The 21,190-nt window shown below is 44.1% G+C and overlaps 1 protein-coding gene across 1 annotated transcript; it reads right to left on the bottom strand.

Annotated features, from left to right (window-relative positions):
• Nucleotides 1–739: 739 nt before the first annotated feature.
• On the bottom strand, nt 740–20,002 carry SNTN (sentan, cilia apical structure protein). The gene is made up of 4 exons (XM_062200194.1): nt 19,893–20,002; nt 17,563–17,597; nt 5,977–6,116; nt 740–898 (listed from the first exon to the last, which is right to left on the bottom strand). The coding sequence occupies exons 1-4, from the start codon at nt 20,000–20,002 to the stop codon at nt 740–742; spliced, it is 444 nt and encodes a 147-aa protein (XP_062056178.1).
• Between the last annotated feature and the right edge of the window lie 1,188 nt (nt 20,003–21,190).

Genomic DNA, 21,190 nt, shown 5'->3' with positions numbered 1-21,190 from the left:
ATTTAGGTATAAATCACATACAATAAAATTTACCCTTTTTTTGTGTGTGCAGTTCTAAGAATTTGATGAATGCATGCAGCCCTGCGTCTACCACAATCAGTGTGGGAGACATTTACATGTCCTTTAAATGTCCACTTGTACATGTGTGTGGACAAACCTCTTTAGTAGGCCTGGATGCTGCCGCAATATTTTGTTGCCTTTTAGGGAATGTCAGTAAAGCTCTGACCTTTGAACACAGGTAATGATCTTTTTTAGTATCCTATAGTCCTTATCATAATTATTATTTCACTGTACATGCATTTGATGCAAGAGTTGTTCAATGCTCATCTCTTCTGCTAGGCTTTTGCAAGCACATCTGAGGAAAGGGAGGGTAGAGCCAGTTCATGATTGTGTCTTCAGCAGTTCCATGAAGCAGATGTTCAACAAATGTCATTTAATGAACGTAAGAATGAATGAATGAATGACTCAGTGATTATAAGAACAATGTGCTAGGTCATGATGGACTCAGCAAAAGCAAGGTATTCATTGGTATCAAATCTATCAACTCATCCAGGCTGTTCAAACAGCCCTGAAGAACAAATACAGATGTTTAGTTATATTGGATCTGAGCGTCTGCAATCATAACCATCACCAGGGTATGATCAGTAGATTCAACTCATCAAAATCAGATGGAAAAATCTTTAATCTTTTAATACTGTCTTTTACTGTTATTTTATATAAACGTATATTTAAAGCTGTTTTATTTCATAGTTTTTGGACTCCATATATTTTGTAGCAAGTCTGACATGATAGTGATGCTTAAGAGTAAGATCATAAAGTCCTCAAAGTCGAGTTTATTTTCTGTTTGCTCATCAAGTTCAGCAAGGATTTCTTTGTATTTTGGTTTGGTTTCTTGTCCCTGTGAGGGTAAAGAATAAATAAAAACCGAACTTGTTATGCATACCTTGTGTTTACAGACATAAAGTAACAATAAATATATTATTGCTTTTTAATTTTTGAAATTAATGGTAATTATGTTTATTTATGGGCTGCAACGTGAAGATTCAGTACGTGTACACAGTTCATAGTGATCAGCATTTCCCCATTTTACGTTGCTTTAGGATTGGAGGTTTGGAGGTGCTTTTTTATTTGTTTATACATATATACTAGGTGATTCTGCATCAAGTTACCACCAGTGCAGCAAGTTAAGTGTGGCGTTAAATATTTTTTTAAAGATTTATTCATTTATTTATTTAAAAGGCAGAGTTACAGAGTGAGAGAGAGAAGAGAGAGATCTTTCATCCTCTGGTTCACTCCCCAAATGGCTGCAACAACTGGAGCTAGGCAGGTCCAAAGATAGGAGCCAAGAGATTCCTTAGGGTCTTTTATGGGGGTGTAGGGGCTCAAGTTTCTAGGACATCCTCCACTGCTTTCCCACGCACACCAACAGAGAGCTGGGTCAGAAGTGGAGCAGCTGGGACTTGAACCAGTGCTCATATGGGATACCGGTGTTGCAGGTGGCAACTTAACCTGCTACACTACAACACCAGCTCTAGTGTTAAATATTTTAATGGATTGTCTCATTTAATCTTCACCATGGCCTTAGTGAATTTGTTCTGTAATTATCCCAGTTCTATAGATGCACTGTCAAAGAGTCTGGTGAGAATTAATGGACTTGCCCAAGCCTAGTGGATTTTAGTGTGGAGTCAGATTGACAGCTTTGTCTATCTGATTCTGCAGGTAACTGTTAAACTATCCTGCACTTCTTTGAATGTGGATATTGTTGGTTTCTGATTTTCAAAATATAATCTCTTTGTTATGGGATGTATCTGCTGTATATTTTACCCAAACCATAGCAGCATCCAGAAATATGGAATAAATAATGCTAAAAGAAAACGTGCTTCGGAATATTGTTCAGCATTTACTTTACTCATAGAACAAATCCAAGTTCATAGTCCCTATGAACAGGTTGAAGGGGAAACATCTGAATGATACCTAAATGGAGATGCTTTTCCATTTCCAACTCAGCTTGTAAGATATCTTTCCCAGCGATGTTTAAAAGGCTGAGGTCATTTGACTCACTGTTATGCTGTGCTTTGTTTATTTTGTTCAACCACAACTCTCACCCCTGTGCTAGCTGTAAAAAACTGTCCCAGCCAGAACCCAGCCACTTCTGTGGTGCTGGTACCTTCCTCCTACAGCTTTGGACCCCTTCTAGTCTCCCTTGGCAGTTTATCCTCAAGAGATCACCCATTAGTGGGGGCCTAGGGAGCTCTCCAGCTCCTCTGCTGAGAGAGCTAAATTGGCCTTTTGGAAGGGTTGGGTCTGAGACAGAGCGAGAACCACTTCACTGGTAGAATGCCACAGTGTTGGCTCAAAGGTCACAGATGGGTGTAGGTTTTCTGCTGTCTTTTTCCTGCATGTGTTAAGAGCACAGAGCCGACTGAGGTCTGGTCTTCCTGGGGCATGACCAGCCAATTGTTTTTGTATCTTCTGAGCAGTGCCTTTAGGTGCTAATTTTTTGAGAGCTGGCTGGCTATACATCAAAAAATCATATTTAGACTTATGAGAAAGGAGATTTTTCTACTTAAGGCTGAAGCCTCAGCCAAAAGGCTTAGCTCTGTTTGCAAAGAACTCCCGAAGGGGATTTAGAAGAGTGGCCTGGTTAGGTCAGGGCAGCATCCCAACACTCCGTGTTTGCTAAGTGAAGGTAAATAGCGTTGCCTATCCCGGGAATGTCCTGGGGTGAGCTGTCCCCTTGAGCCCCTGAAATCTGGCTCTGCTGTCTGGTGCCTGTCATCTCACACAGCAGGCAAACTTACGCTGAGGCCTGGGTGTGTCTGCAGCTACAGAAACCCTGAGATCAGTTGCTTTTCTTGGGTTTAGCCTACACCGAGGCACAAGAGGCTAAGGGCATCTTCTCAACTGACTTGGGTTCACACGGTTTTCCTTTGGTGTCGTCAGAGGGCTGGTAAGTTGCATTAAGAAGACAGATCCGCTTCGGCCTGTTGTCATCCTTGTCTCCGTGTTACAGGCTTGCTGGGGAATTTCCATCACAGGTGACAGGCCCCTTTTCTTCCGGGCCATTTCTTTCCGCCTCTGATGCAGGCTAATGTTACAGGGTTTATTCACCACCTTTTTTAAGACACTCAAAACTTTTTTTTTTTTTTGACAGGCAGAGTGGATAGTGAGAGAGAGAGAGAGAGAGAGAGAGAGAGAAAGGTCTTCCTTTTTGCCGCTGGTTCACCCTCCAATGGCCGCTGCGGCCGGCGCATCTCGCTGATCCGAAGCCAGGAGCCAGGTACTTCTCCTGGTCTCCCATGTGGGTGCAGGGCCCAAGGACTTGGGCCATTCTCCACTGCCTTCCTGGGCCATAGCAGAGAGCTGGCCTGGAAGAGGGGCAACTGGGATAGAATCCAGCACCCCAACCGGGACTAGAACCTGGTGTGCTGGCGCCGCAAGGTGGAGGATTAGCCTGTTAAGCAACGGCGCCGGCCGACACTCAAAACTTTTTATCTCTCTTCAAATTCTGCCTGACATTTAAGCAAGAAAAAAGCCCATCTTAAGAATATTTTAACAATGATCCATATTTTTTAAAAAAAATATTTTGAAAAGAAAATGCAAAATAATTTTTTACTCCATTGCCCAAAGGCAATTCCTTTTAGCCATCTCTTTCCTAGCATTTTTCTGTATCATGATAAACATTTTTGTGTGTCATACTATATTCACAAAAACATAACTATTAATAATTATATGGCCGGCGCCACGGCTCAATAGGCAAATCCTCTGCCTGCGGCACCAGCACCCCGGGTTCTAGTCCTGGTCGGGGCGCCGGATTCTGTCCTGGTTGCTTCTCTTTCAGTCCAGCTCTCTGCTGCGGCCCAGGAGTACAGTGGAGGATGGCCCAAGTGCTTGGGCCCTGCACCTGCATGGGAGACCAGGAGAAGCACCTGGCTCCTGCTTTCGGATCAACACGGTGCGCCGGCCGCAGCAGCCATTGTAGGGTGAGCTAACAGAAAAGGAAGACCTTTGTCTCTCTCTCTCTGTCTCTCACTGTCCACTCTGCCTGTCAAAAAAAATTATAGTCACAGGGAGTTGTGCTCTTGTTCCAATTCCTTCTGGTGAGTGATATCTTACATGACTGGAGTATAGTACAGCCGTGAGTGTGTGTGTGTGTGTGCACACGCACATGTATAGAATAGTTATCTTTTTAATATAGGAACACACATAGCACCCTAGAGACTGCCTCTGCAATTTTTTCTTGCTCTGCCTATCAGCAAGTAATGGTGGTTCCAGCTTGTGTGATGCCTACTTTTCTTCATACACATTTTCCCTAGGCCAAAATTTCCCAAAGCCTGAAATACACTGGTGGTAGAATGTCATCCAGTTCTACGTGATGTAAGAATAACTGCTGATAAGAATGAATAATCATCTTTTATTTGTTACTATCATTTCTATATTTTACTGGCTGAATTTACCTTTAGAAGAGTTACAAAGTATCTTTATAAAACAAACTTATCTAGGTATAGCAAACACATAAAGGGAATGTTGCAAGTAAACAGTGATTCAGGCTGTAGGTAAATGTGGAGAAATACTGAAAGTGGAATTCTTATCAGGAACACCTGAGAAACATGCCTCTAGGTGACTCGGTGACTCCTTTTAGGTGAGTGACATTTGTAGATTTCCAGCACTCATTTCTCACTCGATTTCTTTCCAGACTTCCCAACTCATACAGCCTGTGGCTGGCTGAGTTTCTCCACTTGAATGTTTCATGGACCTCTTAAAATTGACACATCCTAATGGAATCCATCACCTGCTCCCCTTCTCCCCACTTCCAATCTGCTTCCCTAGCTTCTCTCATTTGCGGAACCAGCATTCATCACTTTGCTAATCTGGAAACTGAAGTGTTGCTGTTTTCTCCTTCAACTCTGAAAGCCAGTCTGTGTTCGGATCCTGCTCTCTCCACCCTCCAAATGTCTCTGGAATTTGTGTTTCCTTCCACCTTCACTCTAGTCCAAGCCATCTCCATCTTTGGATTGAATTGCTGTACCATAATTAGCCCTTCTTTCTGGTCCTCCTGCGCCTCTCTATCACCTCCACTGTGCCTCAGCTTTGCTTTTCTTTAAAGATTTGTGTATTTACTTGAGAGGTAGAGTCACAGACAGAGGGAGAAGGAGAGGGAGAGGGAGAGGGAGAGAGAGAGAGATCCTCTATCTGCTGGTTCACTCCCCAAATGGCCATAATGGCCAGAGCTCGGCTGATCCAAAGCCAGTAGCCAGCAGCTTCTTCCGGGTCTCCCATGCAGGCAGGGGACCAAGGACTTGGGCCATCTTCTACTGATTTCCTAGGCCATAAGCTGGGAGCTGGACTGGAAGAGGATCAGCTGGGACATGAACTGGTGCCTACATGGGATGCCAGCACTGCAGGTAGAGGCTTAGCCTCACTATGCCACAGTGCTGTACCCCCTGGGGTGTGTTTTCATTCCTTGACTTGCAGACTCTTCCTGGCCTCGTCATGTTCTCAGGCTCTGCATCCATGAGATCTGGCTATTTCTGACCCTCACCAACCTCCTCTTCCACTATTTCCTACATCCCTCCCTATTCTCATGAAGTACCTAATGTCTTTCCAGATCTTTGACCAGCCTCAGGGCCTTTGCATAAGCCATTCCCGCTGCTTGGAATGTCGCCATTTTTTACTGCCCCTTGCCTACCCAAATTCTGTTCACTTTTCCAGGAATCTTTGACCAGCTGCTCCAAGTTGTTCCCTCTACTTCCTCCCTGAATGTTATGCTATATCATGGCCTTTGAGTACTTCTAATTACTTTTTCACCATATTTAAAAAAATTTGCTAGATTTTTAGTTTATTTTCTGCATTAAACCTGGTCTCCAGCTCCTGGAATATAGTTGGTACTCAACAAACATTTGTCAGAGTTGTTGGCTTTCTGTGTCAGCCATCATGGTGTGGTTCCTTTTTCTTCAAGCATATAAGTCCTCTTACCTCTGTGAAATTCCTAAATTGGGTTTGCAGAAGATGTTTGGCAGTAGTTTTTGCAAGTTTACCATCCGGGTCAGAAGAGTTCCTGAAAATCAGAGCAGCAGTGGCAATGGCTTTTTCCAGATCTGAGCCCTTCTCCAGAGCTGTGAGAAAGGACATGTGCAGTGAAGTATCATAGATAAAAAGTAACCCTTCCCCAGGGGACATGGTCAATTAAGGTACTGACTGTGTGCTCGCATCTCACATTGGAGGGCTGGTGTGAGTTTTAGCTGCTCCTCTTCTGATTCAGCTTCCGGCTGAATGAAAAGCAGCAGCAGATGGCCCGAGTATTTGGAGCCCTGCCACACATGTGGGAGGCCTGGATGGAGTTCCAGGCTCCTGGCTTCAACCTGATGCAGCCCTGGCTATATAGGCATTTGTGAAGGGTCTCCCATGTGGATGGCAGGGACACAGCTATTGGAACCATCACCTGCCGCCTGCCAGGGTGTGCATCAGCATCAGCTGGAAGCTGAAATTGGAAGCAGAGTTGGTGGTAGAACCCATGCACTCAGGTAATACACATCTGAAGCAGCCTCTTGCCTGCGTGCCAGACACTTGCCCCTGGAACTGATTTTCTTGGTCACACACAGCATCTCCTCAGGTCAGTATGCTAAAGAAGAATGGCATTCAGGAGAAGCTTTGTGACATAATGAGAGACAAGTGATCTCCTTGGTTGTGGCCTTACACAGCCATGTGCTAGTTGACTGCTCTGATTTAAATTCTTTGAAAGAGTAGAGCTACAGACTTGGGCTCTGTGCTCTCTTACATACATACATCCTGCAGCATAGAATTTCCCACACTTTCCAGTCAGTGCGTATTTAACTTGCTCCTCAACTGCTTTTTTTTTTTTTTTTTTTATCACTATATTCCCGGTGGCCAGCGCAGATGGTCCATGGTAAGGGCTCATACATGCTGTTGAGTGAACACATGGAGAAGTAAGGAAAACAAAATATCAAATCTTTCAGCCTAGGAAGTGTAGACAGAACAACATCACTTTTGTATTGAGCAGTCACTATGTGCCTGGTAGTCCCTTAAAGAACTCGGCATGCAGAGGGGACAGAACCAGATGTGGTCAACTCCCTCAGACACCTTACAACCAAGGAGAGAAATAAGTAAGTCAAGAGTGGATGTCTACATACATATTCAGGTTTATTTATTTTTGATAATTATTTCTCCACACACACACACATACACATGCACACACATAAGATACATTTTGCAAATTGTGATAGATGAAGCAAAGAAGGGGCAAAGACAGAAAAATATTTTTCTGTTGTGTTTGAGAGAAGACTTAGGTGATCCTAAAAGCCCCGTGTTCACTGGTTCACTCTCCAACTGGCCGCAATGGCTGGAGCTGCACCGATCTGGGGCCAGGAGCTTCTTTTGGGTCTTCCACGTGGGTGCAGGGGCCCAGGGACTTGTGCCATCTTCTGCTATTTTCCCAGGCCACAGCAGACGGCTGGATAAGAGGTGGAGCAACTGGGAACAAACCAGCGCCTATATGGGATGCCAGCACTACAGGCTTTACCCACTACATCACAGCACCGGCCCAGCTACATAATCTATTGCTATTCTCTGTTTGTTATACAATTTGCACAGATTTCTTCAGCTTTTTCATGCAATTCAACAAATCCAAAATTCTTATGGCAGAACATTTAGTAGTGTCATACATATCAGAATAATCTATGAAGTTGCTTTATATGCCTTTTTATAAGATTTAGGTTCTGGAAATTATGGTGGTAGGTCATGATATTCTAAGAGGTTTCCTAATTATAAAAATTATTTCGGTTAACTGTTTGCTAAGTTTGTTTTGTTTTGTTTGGCTTTGGTTTGGTTTGGATAGTTGTTTTTGTTTTGTTTTGTTTCCATTTTTAAATTTTGCCTTCGTGGGACTGGCATTGTGGCGGATCAGGTAAGTGGGAGCCAAATCATGTCCCAGATGCTCCAGTTCCAAATCAGCCTCCTGCTAATGACCTGGGAAAGGCAGCAGAAGATGGCACAAGTGCTTGTCCTCTGTCATCCACGTGGATGAAGCTCCTGGCCTCTGATTTCAGCTTGACTCGGTTCTGGCTGACTTGACTCTGGTTGTGGCCATTGGAGGAGTGAACCAACAAATGGAAGCTCCTTCTCTCTCTCTCTCTTTCTGTCTCTCCCTCTCTGTCAGGAACTCTGATTTTCAAATAAATGTTTTTAAAAAAAAATAAAGTAAAAAAATAAATAAAATCTGCTTTCCGATATCATAATGTTCCTGAAATAGTAAATGATTTTTTCCAAAACTGTATTTAAATAAAAAGCAATAAAAACACATATTATTTTAAAAAAAAGCCCCCATGAATAGAGTAAAAGCTAAGCTAACACTGATAAGGTGACCAGCCAGCCATGGAAGGAGGTGGGATTTGGGCTTTGGTGAGTGTTGTGGGCAGGCTCAGGGAGCAGCACATTGGAAGGCTGAGGTCAGGAGGGGCCGGCACCTTGGAAGGGCTGAAGGAACAGTCGTGGCTGGAGTCGAAAGCTGCAAGGGTCTTTGATTAGGAAAGGTAGGCAGAGGCTATATCAGGTGAGGCGTATTACAGGCCATGAAAAGGAATCTGGATTTTCTGTAAAGTGTTAAGAGAAAGCATTAAAGGGCTTAAATGTGTAATTTTTTAAAAGATTTATTTATTTATTTGAAAAGCAGAGTTACAAAGGCAGAGGCAGAAAGGGAGGTCTTCCATCTGCTGGTTCACTCCCCAAATGGCCGGAGCTGGGTTAATCCAAAGCTAGAAGCCGTGGGCTTTATCCAGGTCTCCCACATGGGTGCAGGGGCCCAAGTACTTGGGCCATCCTCTACTGCTTTCCCAGGCCATAGCAGACAGCTGGATCGGAAGTGGAGCAGCTGGGACTAGAACCGGCACCCATACGGAATGCTGGAAGTGCAGGCAGTGGCTTTACCCACTATGCCACAGTTCAGCCCTACATCTAATTTTTCATGTGGTGTGGACAGGAGTCAAGAGGAATGAGTGAAGGAAGGGAGTGTGTGGACTGCCGTAGTTTTTACTTTATCTCTGAGTAGGGTGAACACTAAGTTATGATGTGACAGTTAAAAATTTATTTACTTCTTTTTCCTTTTCTTTTCATTTCTTTTCTTTTTTTTTTTTTAACTTTGAAAGGCACAAAGACATACAGGGAGAGCTTTCATTCATGGTTTTACCCTCCCAAATGCCTGCAACAACCAGGGCTGTGTCAAGCCAAAGCAAAGTACCTGGAACTCAATCCAAGTCTACCACATGGTGCCAGGGACGTAAGCTATCATCTACTGCCTTCCAGGGTACACATTGGCAGGCAGCTGGATCTAAAGTGGAGGAGCCAGGACTCAAACCAGCCACTTCAGTATTGTGTGCAGGCATCCCCGGTAGTGACTTGCGCTTCTGATATGACAAATTGTGTGTACACAAACAACGACCAAAGAGACTGGTTCTAGTCAGTGTGTTGGCATCTCTACCTATTGCAGGGGGAACTACGTCTCTCTCTACCTGTGCCCTGCCACCGTCCATTTGTCCTGAAGTTTGAACAACTTGGACTTTCTGTTCTTGTACATGCTTTTCTTTGCCTCTCACTCAGGAGTCCCTACTAAGCTGTTCTAAGCTAAAGCAGGTCAAGGACTTGTGTGTAAGCAGCAATCTGGCAGGGACAGAAGAGTGGAGCTGCCATTTATCTAGCACCTAATATGTGCTGGATACTTGGTATAAATTGTATATTTAATTCTCATAACATCCATAGGATTTTTTTTTTTTGATAGGCAGAGTGGACAGTAAGAGAGAGAGACAGAGAAAGGTCTTCCTTTTGCCGTTGGTTCACCCTCCAATGGCCGCTGCGGCCAGCGCACTGCGCTGATCTGATGGCAGGAGCCAGGTGTTTATCCTGGTCTCCCATGGGGTGCAGGGCCCAAGTGGGGCCATCCTCCACTGCACTCCCTGGCCACAGCAGAGAGCTGGCCTGAAAGAGGGGCAACCGGGACAGAATCTGACGCCCCAACCGGAACTAGAACCCGGTGTGCCGGCGCAGCAAGGCGGAGGATTAGCCTGTTGAGCCACAGTGCCAGCCTCCATAGGATTTATTATATGAGGCATCCTCAAAAGATTCATAGAAAATATATATAACGAAAAAAACTGTGCATATGTTTCAGATCTTTTTGCACTAAAATACTTATCTCTCAGTTTTGTTTCCCACAAACTTTTTCAAGTGCTATTCTGTTATTTAAATTTTTATTGTATTGTTAAGAAAGATTTATTTACTGAAAGAGAGACAGAGAGAGAGAGAGACAGAGACAGAGAAAATAGAAAGGGAGAGCTATCTTCTATCCCCTGGTTTTCTTCCCAAGTGGCTGCAGCAGCCAGGTCTGGACTAGCAGCCAAGACCTCTATCCAGATCTCTCACATGGTGCCAGGAACCCAAGCACTTGGGCTTTCTTTTCATCTGTTTTCCCAGGAGCATTAGCAGGAAGCTGAACTAGAAGCAGGGCAGCCCAGACTTGAACTAGCACTATAATATGGGATACCAGCATTATAAGTAGTGGCTAACCTGCTGCACCACAACACCAACCCGAAAATGTATAGTATTTTTTAACTTTATATTTTTAAATAGTTATAGGATGTTGTAAAGAAATGTGTGAAGAGGTCTCATGTACCCTTAATCTGGTTTCCCCAAATGGTAGCAGTTTGTATGACTGTTTAATAGCAAAACTGGGAATCAGAGATTGATAAAATCCAGAGCTTGTACAGATTTTACATTATTTCTATACTAGTTGTGTGTGTGTGTGTGTGTGTAGAATTCTGTTCAGGTTCATTCCACATGCAGTTTGGTAGCAATAGACAAAAGTGTCCCATCAATACTTATCTTCATATTACCTCTTTGTAGCCACTGCCAATCCCTCTACCCTCTGTTACTAACCATTGCCAATCACTAATCTGTTCATCTTTGCAGTTATATAGTTTTATGAGCATTATATAAATGGGGTCATGTACTACCTAGCCTATGAAATTAGCTTGTTTTCCCCACTCAGCATAATTCCTTGTGATTCAGCCAAAACTTCACCTGGATCTATAGTTTGTTCCTTTTCTCTGCTAAGTAGGATTCTATGTTATGAACATTCTAGTTTATTCAGCCATCTACCATTGGCTGGGAGGGTTGCTTATGGTTTTTGGATATTACAAATAAAGCATCTATGAATATTTGTGTCCAAGTTATTGCTCCATGATATTTCATTTTCTTGGAATAAATGCCCTGGAGGATAATTGTTGGGTCATACAAGTCATTTTTTGTAGGAAATCATATAAGTTAGTAAACTACTTTATAGTTCATCAGTAATGTATGAATTTGTTGTTGTCACAATTTTTGGATTTTTGCCATTTTGATAGATGCATAGTTATAAGTTGCTGTGGTTTTAATTTGTGTTTCTTGACGTCTAATGATGCTGAACATACTTTCATGTACTTCATTACCATTTGTACATCTTACTTGGTAAAATTTCTGCTTTGATCTTTTCATGGCTAATGCCCATTTTCTAATTGAATTTTAAAAACATTTGGGCTTTGAGGGCTTCATATCTGTTCAAGATAATAGTTCTTTGCAGGATATGCAATTTGCAAGTTTTTTTCTCTGAGTCTGTAAATGATCTTTTTAACCTCAGTGGGGGTCATTTGCAGAGAAAAGTTTTTAATTTTGAAGAAGTCCAATGTATTAGTTTTTCTTCTTGGGAAAGGTTTTGTCCAACACTTTACCCTAAAAGTTTTACATTTTTGTGTTGTGCATTTAAATTTTGGATCCATTTTTTATATCACATGTGAGATACAGGTCAAGGTTCTTTTCCTTCCTTTATTTTTTGGTGGATGAGCGATAGTTCCAGTACCAAGTGTTGCAAATATATCCTTCCATTTTAAATTAACTTGCACATTTATCAAAATCAGTGGATGTGTCTGCATGAATCTATTCCTGGTCCTCCGTTCTTTCCCATTGTCTGACCCTCTGCTAATGCCCCAAAGTCTTGATTATTATAGCTACACGTAAGCTGTAACATTGAGGACTTGGTCCTGCCATTTTCTTTTCTTTTTTCTTTTTAAAGATTTTATTTATTTATTTGAGAAGTAAAGTTAGAGACAGAAAGAGGGAGAGACAGAGAGAGTGGTCTTCCATTTGCTAGTTCACTCCCCCAAAAGGCCACAAAGCCTGGATCTGGGCCTTTCAGAAGCGAGGAGCGAGGAGCAAGGAGTCCTGGTCTCCCACACAGGTGCAGGGGCCCAAGGACTTGGGCCATCTTCTGATTTCCCAGGCCATAGCAGAGAGCTGGATTGGAAGTGGAGCAGCCAGCACATGAACTGTGCCCATAAGGCCAGTTCTTGGGTCCCTGCACCCAGAAGATGGTACCCAGAAGATGACCCAAGTTTTTGGGTCCCTGCACCCAGGTAGAAAGACCTGGAGGAAGCTTCTCATTCCTGGCTTTGGATCAGCTTAGCTCTGGCCGTTGCAGCCAACTGGGGAGTGAACCAGTAGATGAAAGACCTCTCTCTCTCTCTCTCTCTCTGCCTCTCCTTCTTTCTCTGTGTAACTCTGACTTTCAAATAAATAAATAAAATAATAATAAAAAAGAGTCCCTGACTTTGTGCATCTTGACTTCTGGTGGACGACAGTGGTGAGTGACAGTGAAGGTCATTGTCTCCATGCCCTGCACTTCTTTTTTTTTTTTTGGTTTTTAAAACCCGCTTTTAGTAATTAGTTGTAAGCAATACAAATATTCCAAAAATATAAACAGGCACTTAATGACTTATTGGCGTCCTACATTTCAAGTTTTGAATACAACAAATTTATCAAATCATGAAGCAAGGTAGTCAGAATCCCATAGCCCAGGCACAGGAGGAAGCAGATTCCCGACCCTCCAATGGCATCGCAAGGAGGGGATGGTGCGGGACCAGGTGGACTGTGTCAGACTTGGGGTCATTACAAGCTCAGAGGCCCACAGTGGGCCACTGTGGGGCAGGCCCCGTGACAACCAAGGAATGGGGAGGCAGGGCAGATGGCTGACCCCCTCTGCCCTGGGTGGACACTGACACTTAACTGACATGTGAAAGGAAGAATACAGACAGAACAAAACACCATTTTATCGAGAGAAGCGGCTTGAGTGGGCAAACAACCAACGGAAGACCCAAAGGGGTAACAGGCCGACCGTCCTCCTCTAGTGGCCTGGCTGGGACTCGGGACTCGGGACAGCCTTCCATGGGGACTGCCTGTGTGCACAAGGCCTTGGGAACACATAGAGGCAGCGGAATACGTGGGACCACCTCCCAGGCAACGAAAGCTGCTGTGGACTCCCGGTGTTTAGCCTGCATCTGAAGCACAGTGGACCAGGAGCCCGACCTGCACTGCCCTTGGGTGATGCATGGCTGACGGGAGCCTGTGGGCAGCCACATAGCTGTGGGGGAATGATCACACGACTTCTGGGGGCCGTGCCACTCCCTTCCAGCGAGTGGGACGAGGCCTCACAGCCCCGGGCTGGGGAGGGAAGCTGGCACCACCATGGGCCACACTCGCCATGCCAGATTGCTGCTCTGCTGCCCGCTGTCCTTGGTGCTGGCGCCTGAGGCTGAACCGGTGTGTGGGAGTTGAGGACAAGGGGGTGAGTCCTGAGTGGGCAGTGCCCCCACATATGAAGCGATTCCCAAATGCTTTGTGACACCTGCCTGGGGGGAACAGAGATGGGGACAGCAACTCCCTCCCATCTCCGCAGGAGGGAGGGAGAGAGGTGAGATCCCCACCCAGCTGCGGGGAGGACATGATTAAGGCGGAGGCAGGGGCTCCCTCTTTGGGGGCTCCTTGTGCTCGCAATCATGGCAGCACTTCCCCTTCTGCTTTTTCTACCTGGGGATACTAACTCTTGGTGACTGTTAAAGCATTCGCCAATAGGGACCACCAAAAACCCGACACACCCAGAGAGCCCTGCACTTCTTTATGGGATGGATATACATGACTCAACTCTTTCAGTCTAGTGTCCGTTCTGGGAGATGGGTCCTCATATTATCACCACCTTACAGGTGAGAAAGCTGAGGCCCAGAGAGGCTAAGTGGGCTTACCCAGTGTCCCGCCACCAGTGTTGTTCCTCGCTCCATTGGACACTGCCTTTTGCTATTGTTTTACAGGCAGTGGATTCTGCTGGACTCTTTCCCAAGCCCCTAAATGGGGTGATGGATCTCTATTTGGCTTGTGTTGTTCTGTAGACAGAACCTCTTCATAACCCTAATACTGAAGTGCTTTGTTTACTTGTCTAAATTATTTTGTAAAGCAGTGCCATAAAAAATAAATACAATGAGTCATAATCATAATTTTTGAATATTCTGGCTGCCTCATTAAAAGTAAAAAAAGAAAGTGAAATTAATTTTAATGATACATTTTATGTATGCATTTTATAGTATGCAAATATGTTATTTCAACATGTAATTAATGTTAACATATTTTTTGAGACATTTTATACTTTTCTCCACTAAATCTCTTAAACTCAGTTCAAGCTAATCACAATTCAAGTGTTTAGTGGCTACTACATTGGACAGCATTCTTTTTTTTTTTTTTTTGACAGGCAGAGTGGACAGTGAGAGAGAGAGACAGAGAGAAAAGTCTTCCTTTTGCCATTGTTTCACCCTCCAATGGCTGCCGCGGCTGGCGCGCTGCAGCCAGTGCACCACGCTGATCCGAAGGCAGGAGCCAGGGTGCTTCTCCTCGTCTCCCATGTGGGTGCAGGGCCCAAGCACTTGGGCCATAGCAGAAAGCTGGCCTGGAAGAGGGGCAACCAGGACAGAATCTGGTGCCCCGACTGGGACTAGAACCCAGTGTGCCTGCACCGCAAGGCGGAGGATTAGCCTATTGAGCCACGGCACTGGCCTGGACAGTATACTTCTAAAATGTATATTCCCAAAGGGAAGTTATGGCATCTTATTTATCTTCACATTCATTTCCATTTCCTTGTTTTGTTGGGCTCACTGTACATGTGTTGATCTGAGCTGACTTGGACTTCAGAACTGTTTTCTGTCACTTCCTGCTCAGGGACACCTACCCAAGGACATAAAACACTAAATAATAAGCACTTAATTTAGGGAGTCGCTAATGCTTCAGTGTGAATATAAAAACACCACTTTTACTTAATACAGCAGGGGGTCAGAATCACTTCTTTATAGAACTTTTCCAATTATTAGTTATTTATGCAAATGAAAATGTGGATACCTGTACAGGAGAGTAGTTTGCAGTACAGTACAGAGTGGTTTGCCCAGTCTCAGTTTCGAACATATAGTAGAGTCAAAAATTAGATCTTTGACCTCTACTTGCTAGGCTAATAATTTTCCCATTAGTATAATATTTTTCAAACTTTTCTACAGAAAAATTGCCCTGGGTGTCTTAGGCGCCTACGTATTCACCCCATATCCCTGCTCCTTAAGTAAGCAGTTGAGAAAATATGGGTTTATATTGATTTCTTTTTAAAGGGGGGGGGGAGATGGAGGGGGGAGGGGGGAGGAGGGAGAGGGGAGGGAAAGAGGGAGAAGGAGCACTCCATCTGCCGGTTTTCATTCCCCAAATGGCCAGATACCCGAAGCTGGGCCAGACAAAAGACAGGAACCAAGAAATCCACTTGGGCCTTCCCCATGGGTGTCAGCAAACCAAGTACTTGAGTCATCACTTGCTACCTTCCAGGCACGTTAGCAGGAAGCTGAATCAGAAGTGGAATAGTGGCCAGCGCTGCAGCTCACTAGGCTAATCCTCCGCCTGTGGCGCCGGCACTCCGGGTTCTAGTCCATGTTGGGGTGCCGGATTCTGTCCCGGTTGCTCCTCTTCCAGTCCAGCTCTCTGCTGTGGCCTGGGAGTGCAGTGGAGGATGGCCCAGGTCCTTGGTCCCTGAACCTGCATGGGAGACCAGGAGGAAGCACCTGGCTCCTGGCTTCGGATCTACGCAGCGTGCCGGTCGTAGCAGCCACTTGGGGGGTGAACCAACGGAAAAAGGAAGACCTTTCTCTCTCTCTCTCACTATCTAACTCTGTCGGAAAAAAAAAAAAAAAAGAAGTGGAATAGCTTGAACCTGAGTCCAGATTTAGGATGTGGGCTTCCCATTCAGTAGCTTAACCAGCTGTACTACAGTATCCACCTGCATGTTGATTTTTATTTCATGAGCTACCTATGTCAGATTTCAGTGGATAATAAGAAGTCACAGCTTCTTAAAGTATGGGAGTCCATGGAGTCTGGTGTTAGGAGCGGGAGGCATGTGTGGGAGAGTGGGCAATGGAGATGATAGAGTCACAGTCTCCTCTCAACTTCCCAGAGGGAGAAACTGTTAGAAATGCAATGAAACTACTCTCCAGGGTGCCTGAAATTGTGTACATTTTGAAAAATTTTATGTATTTATTTGAGAGAGAGGAGGAGGAAGAGATACAGAGATGGAGAGAGGGAGGAAAGGAGGGAGAGGGAGAGGGAGAGAGAAAGAGAAAGATAAAGGCGGGGGGGGGGGAGGAGGAACAAGAGCTCACATTGGCTCTTTTCCTCTTCAAATGCCTGCAAGGACTAGGACTGGGTTGAGGCCAAAGCTGGGAGCTAGGAACTCAATTCAGGTGTCCCATGGGTGGCAGAATCCTAACCACTTGAGCCATCACTGATGCCTTCCATGATATGCATTAGCCGGCAGCTGGAATTAGGAACCAGAGGTGAGATTTGAATCCCTGGAAGGCAGCAGTCCAATGTGGGATGTTAGTATCTTACCTGCTAAGCTAAATGTTTGCTCTGAATTGTGTGACTTCTTGAAACAGAGATCATGGAACAGAATTCATGTTTTGTGAAGTGTGAAAATAATACCTTCATCAAGGTGGAGATATATTTAATTAAAAATGTAAAGAATCTCTTCTAGAGAGATAAACTAGCCACCTAGAAGGAAAAGCAACTACAGCTGATTAATGCCCAGCCATGGTTGCTACCCTGTAAATGTGTTAAGTCGTCAATTTTGGGAGAAGATAATGGTTCAAGTATATGAGTGCTTTTTTTCTTGTATTGCTATTCCCATGGAAATGCTGTTAGTTCTAAAGATATTTTACCAAAGCAATCAAATTCCAAGGGTAAGTAATTACACATGCTGGCCATACTGTGTTCTCCCTCAACAAACAGAGGCAGTTGGGGTTTATCGTGTCCTGAGTTCATCTGTGAGTCATATCTTTATGGTCCTTCTGTGGACACCCTGAGGATGTTGCCCATGAAGAAGAAACTGGATATGGTGGGAAGAAAACTAAATTAAGAGTTGGGGGACTCATTCTCTCATCTTAGCTCTACCTTTAACGCAGTTTTTTGTTTGTTTGTTTGTTTGTATGGGCAAGATGATTCCTATTACTGGACCTGAGTTCTCAAATCTTTAAAAAGAACATCATGAATATTTGATGATTTATCCATAAGTTCTCTTATACCTCTAACATTCTGTGACGTACTATATTTTTTAACTCTTGACCTCTCATAATTATAGTGGACAGACATGCACATCTCAGTTGTCCCATGCCTTACCTTTTATTGAAGTGAGTTGTTTGGATGTTGAAATGCTGCCAACAAAATGAAAGAAATATAATGATTCTGGGAGCTTGGGTATTGGCATCAGCATCCAAAGCAAAGTGGTAAAATGATTTAAAAATTATCTTTTTGCAATCAACTTCCATTGAGCATTCTAGTGGAGCAGTCCTTTGTTTCCCAGCATCCCTTGTGCCCTTGCCACATAATCAAGAAGTGCTTGATTGTGCCTGGCCAGGTAGCTCACATATTCCAGCCTTCCTTGCTGCCATGTGGCAATGAGACTAAGTTCCTTTGGAGGAAAGGAGCAGAAGAGAAGTGAACACCTCCCAAATAAGTGCTTTCATGCACTTTCCCTTTTCCACTTAATTAAGGTGGGGATTACCAAGAAGATGTTGAAAGTTGCATTAGGGAGATGGTAGGGCTTCCACTGACCTATGTCCCTTATTGGATGCATGGAGTAAAAGTAACCCCAACTTGGGATTGTCATGTGAAAGGGAAAAAAAGACGTATTGTCCTATAAAACTCTTGAGATTTTGACCTGTGTTTGTACTAGTTGCATAGGCTATTTAACTAAAAATCAAGGCATCAGTGAGTGATCGAGACATGTTTCTGGCCTCTTGGGACTTATATCCAAGTGCAGAAGACATCAGACATAGTGGCAATATGTATACCACAGAAACTGGCAAAAATTTAATTCACAATGCTCCTTGCTAACTCTCCCCTGTATGTCACACAAACAAAATTGTCAATAGGTTTCCTGCTGATCAATCCTGGAGAATGGGGGAGATGACTCTTTATCACATGATTTGAAAGCAATGATGAAAGAAATCTCATTCCATGGGAATTCTACAGCCATTTTGCCGGTTTTGGCTGGATGCAACCAGAAAAATCGTTACAAACTTCCTCTCCCTCTCTTACCCCCTCATTCTCCACTGGACTACCCCCCCCCCCCCGCTGCCTTCTCAGGTGCATTAGCAAGGTATTAAACAGGTGATTCAATAAAGAGTAATGCCAGAGCACCTATAGAGAGCAGAGGACTCATCTCCTGCACTGTTAGGATGATGGCATTTTACCTGAGGCTAATGAGTCAGTTGGTGCAGGAGGAAGAGTATTTTGAGCAGAGAGAAAAGACTGTGTTGTAATTCTGCATCACATGATTGAAGAACTGAAGGCTACGTAGGGTGGCTGGGATGTAGGCGGTGAAGGAATCAGTGGAGGGAGAAGAGGCTGAAGTCTCAGGTCAGGGTCAGAGCAGGCTGAACCTGGGAGACTGTGTGAAGGATTTTGGTTGTTATGCCAAGGGCAATAGGGATTACATGATCAGATTTTTGCTCTGGGAAATTATTTCACCTGCTGTATCAGAAATAGATTAGAATGGAGCCAGACTGAAGACAGAAAAATGAATCTTGCTTCCTTATAAACAGAAAAAAAATTTGCTTCATTTTTCAATCCCCAATGGCTGGAGTAGTTTTTAAGGAAAGCCAATAAGAGCAATAGAGCTTGTCCACACCTTTGACAACTCCTGAAAAAGAACCATTGCATTCAGGGCCTGGTTTTGGTAACAACTAGTAAAGGGATCATTGCCTTTGAGGCCTTCACTTTTCTCACTTGTAAAATTAGGGAATTGGACTCTTTGGTATCTTGGACCCTTAATGGTCTTCTTGGTGAGATCCTCTTGATTTTCTAAAACCTCTGCACTGTTCATTTCTCCTTCATAGACAGAGGGATGTGCCATCTTTCCACTTTGCGCACGTTCCCTTATGACCTTGCATGTGCTATTTTCTATTGCTATGATTGACTTTCTGTCATGACCGTTAGTCTTTGGGGCCCTTGAGAAACAAGAATTAGGCTATTTGTCTTCATATCTTCCACTCCTTGCCTAACAGAGAACCTAGCAGTTGTTAGGTGTCCAAAAAACACTTTTAGAAATCAAGTTGTTTTCCCCAAGTGGAATTACATAAAAAAAGAACCCTTTGCATTTATTAGATCCAATTTCACATATTCAGGTAACATGAAATAATTTCTCTCTTCCATGTATAATTTGAAAGGATATGCTATACAGTTAAAACTATTACTCATTTCGATTCATGAATGTTTCTCAAAAGGCAATCAAAGAGATTTGTGGTGTTAATTGCATCATCTTTTCAGTTTATAGTCAAAGACGTCAGTTTGTTCTTTTTGTTCTTCCAATCCAATTTAAAGCTGGATTGGAGTGGGTAATGGGCGCATTTGCAATCTCTTATCTACCAGGGTACTGACAAGCACTCTGTGGGTATCCACATGTGGCCTGAATGAAACTTGATAGAGGAGAGGCGACTACCACTGACCTTTTTGGCATTTTCCTGGATGCTACAGTGGATGCTGCAGCTGCAGATGTATTGGGCTCCCCTTCCGATTGGAGTGCTTGGTCCTGGGTACTGTGCATGCAGCCACACATTGTCCGGTCTTGGGCTCTTGTTGTGTGTGGGCACTTCCTAAGAAACAGTCACCTGCCTACTGTTACTGTGGTCACTCACTGCATGACAACCACACAATGGCACTTTCATGAGAACTTTTCTGCTGTGCTATTCATGCATTCAACTCATGCATTCAGGATTTGAGTTTTACTCTAGGTCAGGCCATGCAGCAGGACCCAATAGTGAACAAAAGCAGCCATAGACCTTGATGTACAGGGAGTTTAGTGAGATATTCATGAAGTAGTCAACTCGAAGAGTGTTTCACCATCAATATGATCATGCAAGGCAGATGCCTGAGGGTGGAATCAGTCAGTGAGATGTGCCCAGGGAAGAAGAGCTTGGTGATAAGTCAGAGTTAACTAGGTGAAGGGGCAAGGGCTCACCCATCTGTAGGCAGAAGCAATATCCCCATCCCAAACCCTGTGACAGAAGGGAGTGAGGGGGTCAGCAGGGGCTGGAGGTAGGCCAGTGAGACTGGATCAAAGAAACCAACAGGCCGTGTGGCTCCATCCGAAAAGAAAGCACAATGGCCAGGCTATGCATGGACTAGTAGGCCATGGCAGGACATCTTCATTTTGTGTCAAAGGAGTGGAAAATCACTTGTGGATCTTAAGTAAGGCCGTTAATGAAGTTAGATTGACATTTTGGAACACTCACCCCAGCCTCAGTGTGAGTAACGTGCTAAAGAGTGAATGCTGGAATACCAGCGAGGAGACAGTTTCACTTCCTTGTGGCTTAGCACTCTTTCTCTAAAAACTGGGAGAAGCATCAATCCAGTTAAACGTGTCTGTCCAGGGACGCACACCCAGTGATTGCTTATGTCACCGGGGAGCTGATGGGTGAGAGCAGATAGAAATCTCGATAGAAGGTAAGAACAGTCATCATTCAGGCTCTCTGCTGGATCCAGGAACACTGCTCCTCCCTTAGTGCTGCATCGCTGGTCACTGGTCCACCCTTAGTCTGACCATGTCCATGCTCTCACTGCCTGCTTCTCTTTGTGGGTTTTCTTTTCTCTTTCTACCTCTTCAATAACTTCCTTAGCATTTTTTTATTTGATTTCCTTATGGAAAGAGCATTTGATTGCCTCACTAATTATCATTTCCCGTTCTGGTTGTAATTTTGGTGGCTGGGCCATCACACAGGTTGTCAGTTACCCTATGCAATTATCT

Source organism: Lepus europaeus, chromosome 9 (assembly GCF_033115175.1).
Source record: "Lepus europaeus isolate LE1 chromosome 9, mLepTim1.pri, whole genome shotgun sequence".
Taxonomy (NCBI): Eukaryota; Metazoa; Chordata; class Mammalia; order Lagomorpha; family Leporidae; genus Lepus; species Lepus europaeus.
This window is presented reverse-complemented; position numbering and strand designations above follow the sequence as displayed.

What these genes read in the sequence shown, in the direction of transcription:
- SNTN (XM_062200194.1), bottom strand. Translation starts at nt 20,002, where the DNA reads ATGTGTGGCTGCATGCACAGTACCCAGGACCAAGCACTCCAATCGGAA. An exon ending in TCCAGGAAAATGCCAAAAAG is followed by an intron (nt 17,598 to 19,892) that starts GTCAGTGGTAGT and finishes TTTTGTTGGCAG; the next exon opens with CATTTCAACATCCAAACAAC. An exon ending in AATTTAGGAATTTCACAGAG is followed by an intron (nt 899 to 5,976) that starts GTAAGAGGACTT and finishes TTACCCTCACAG; the next exon opens with GGACAAGAAACCAAACCAAA.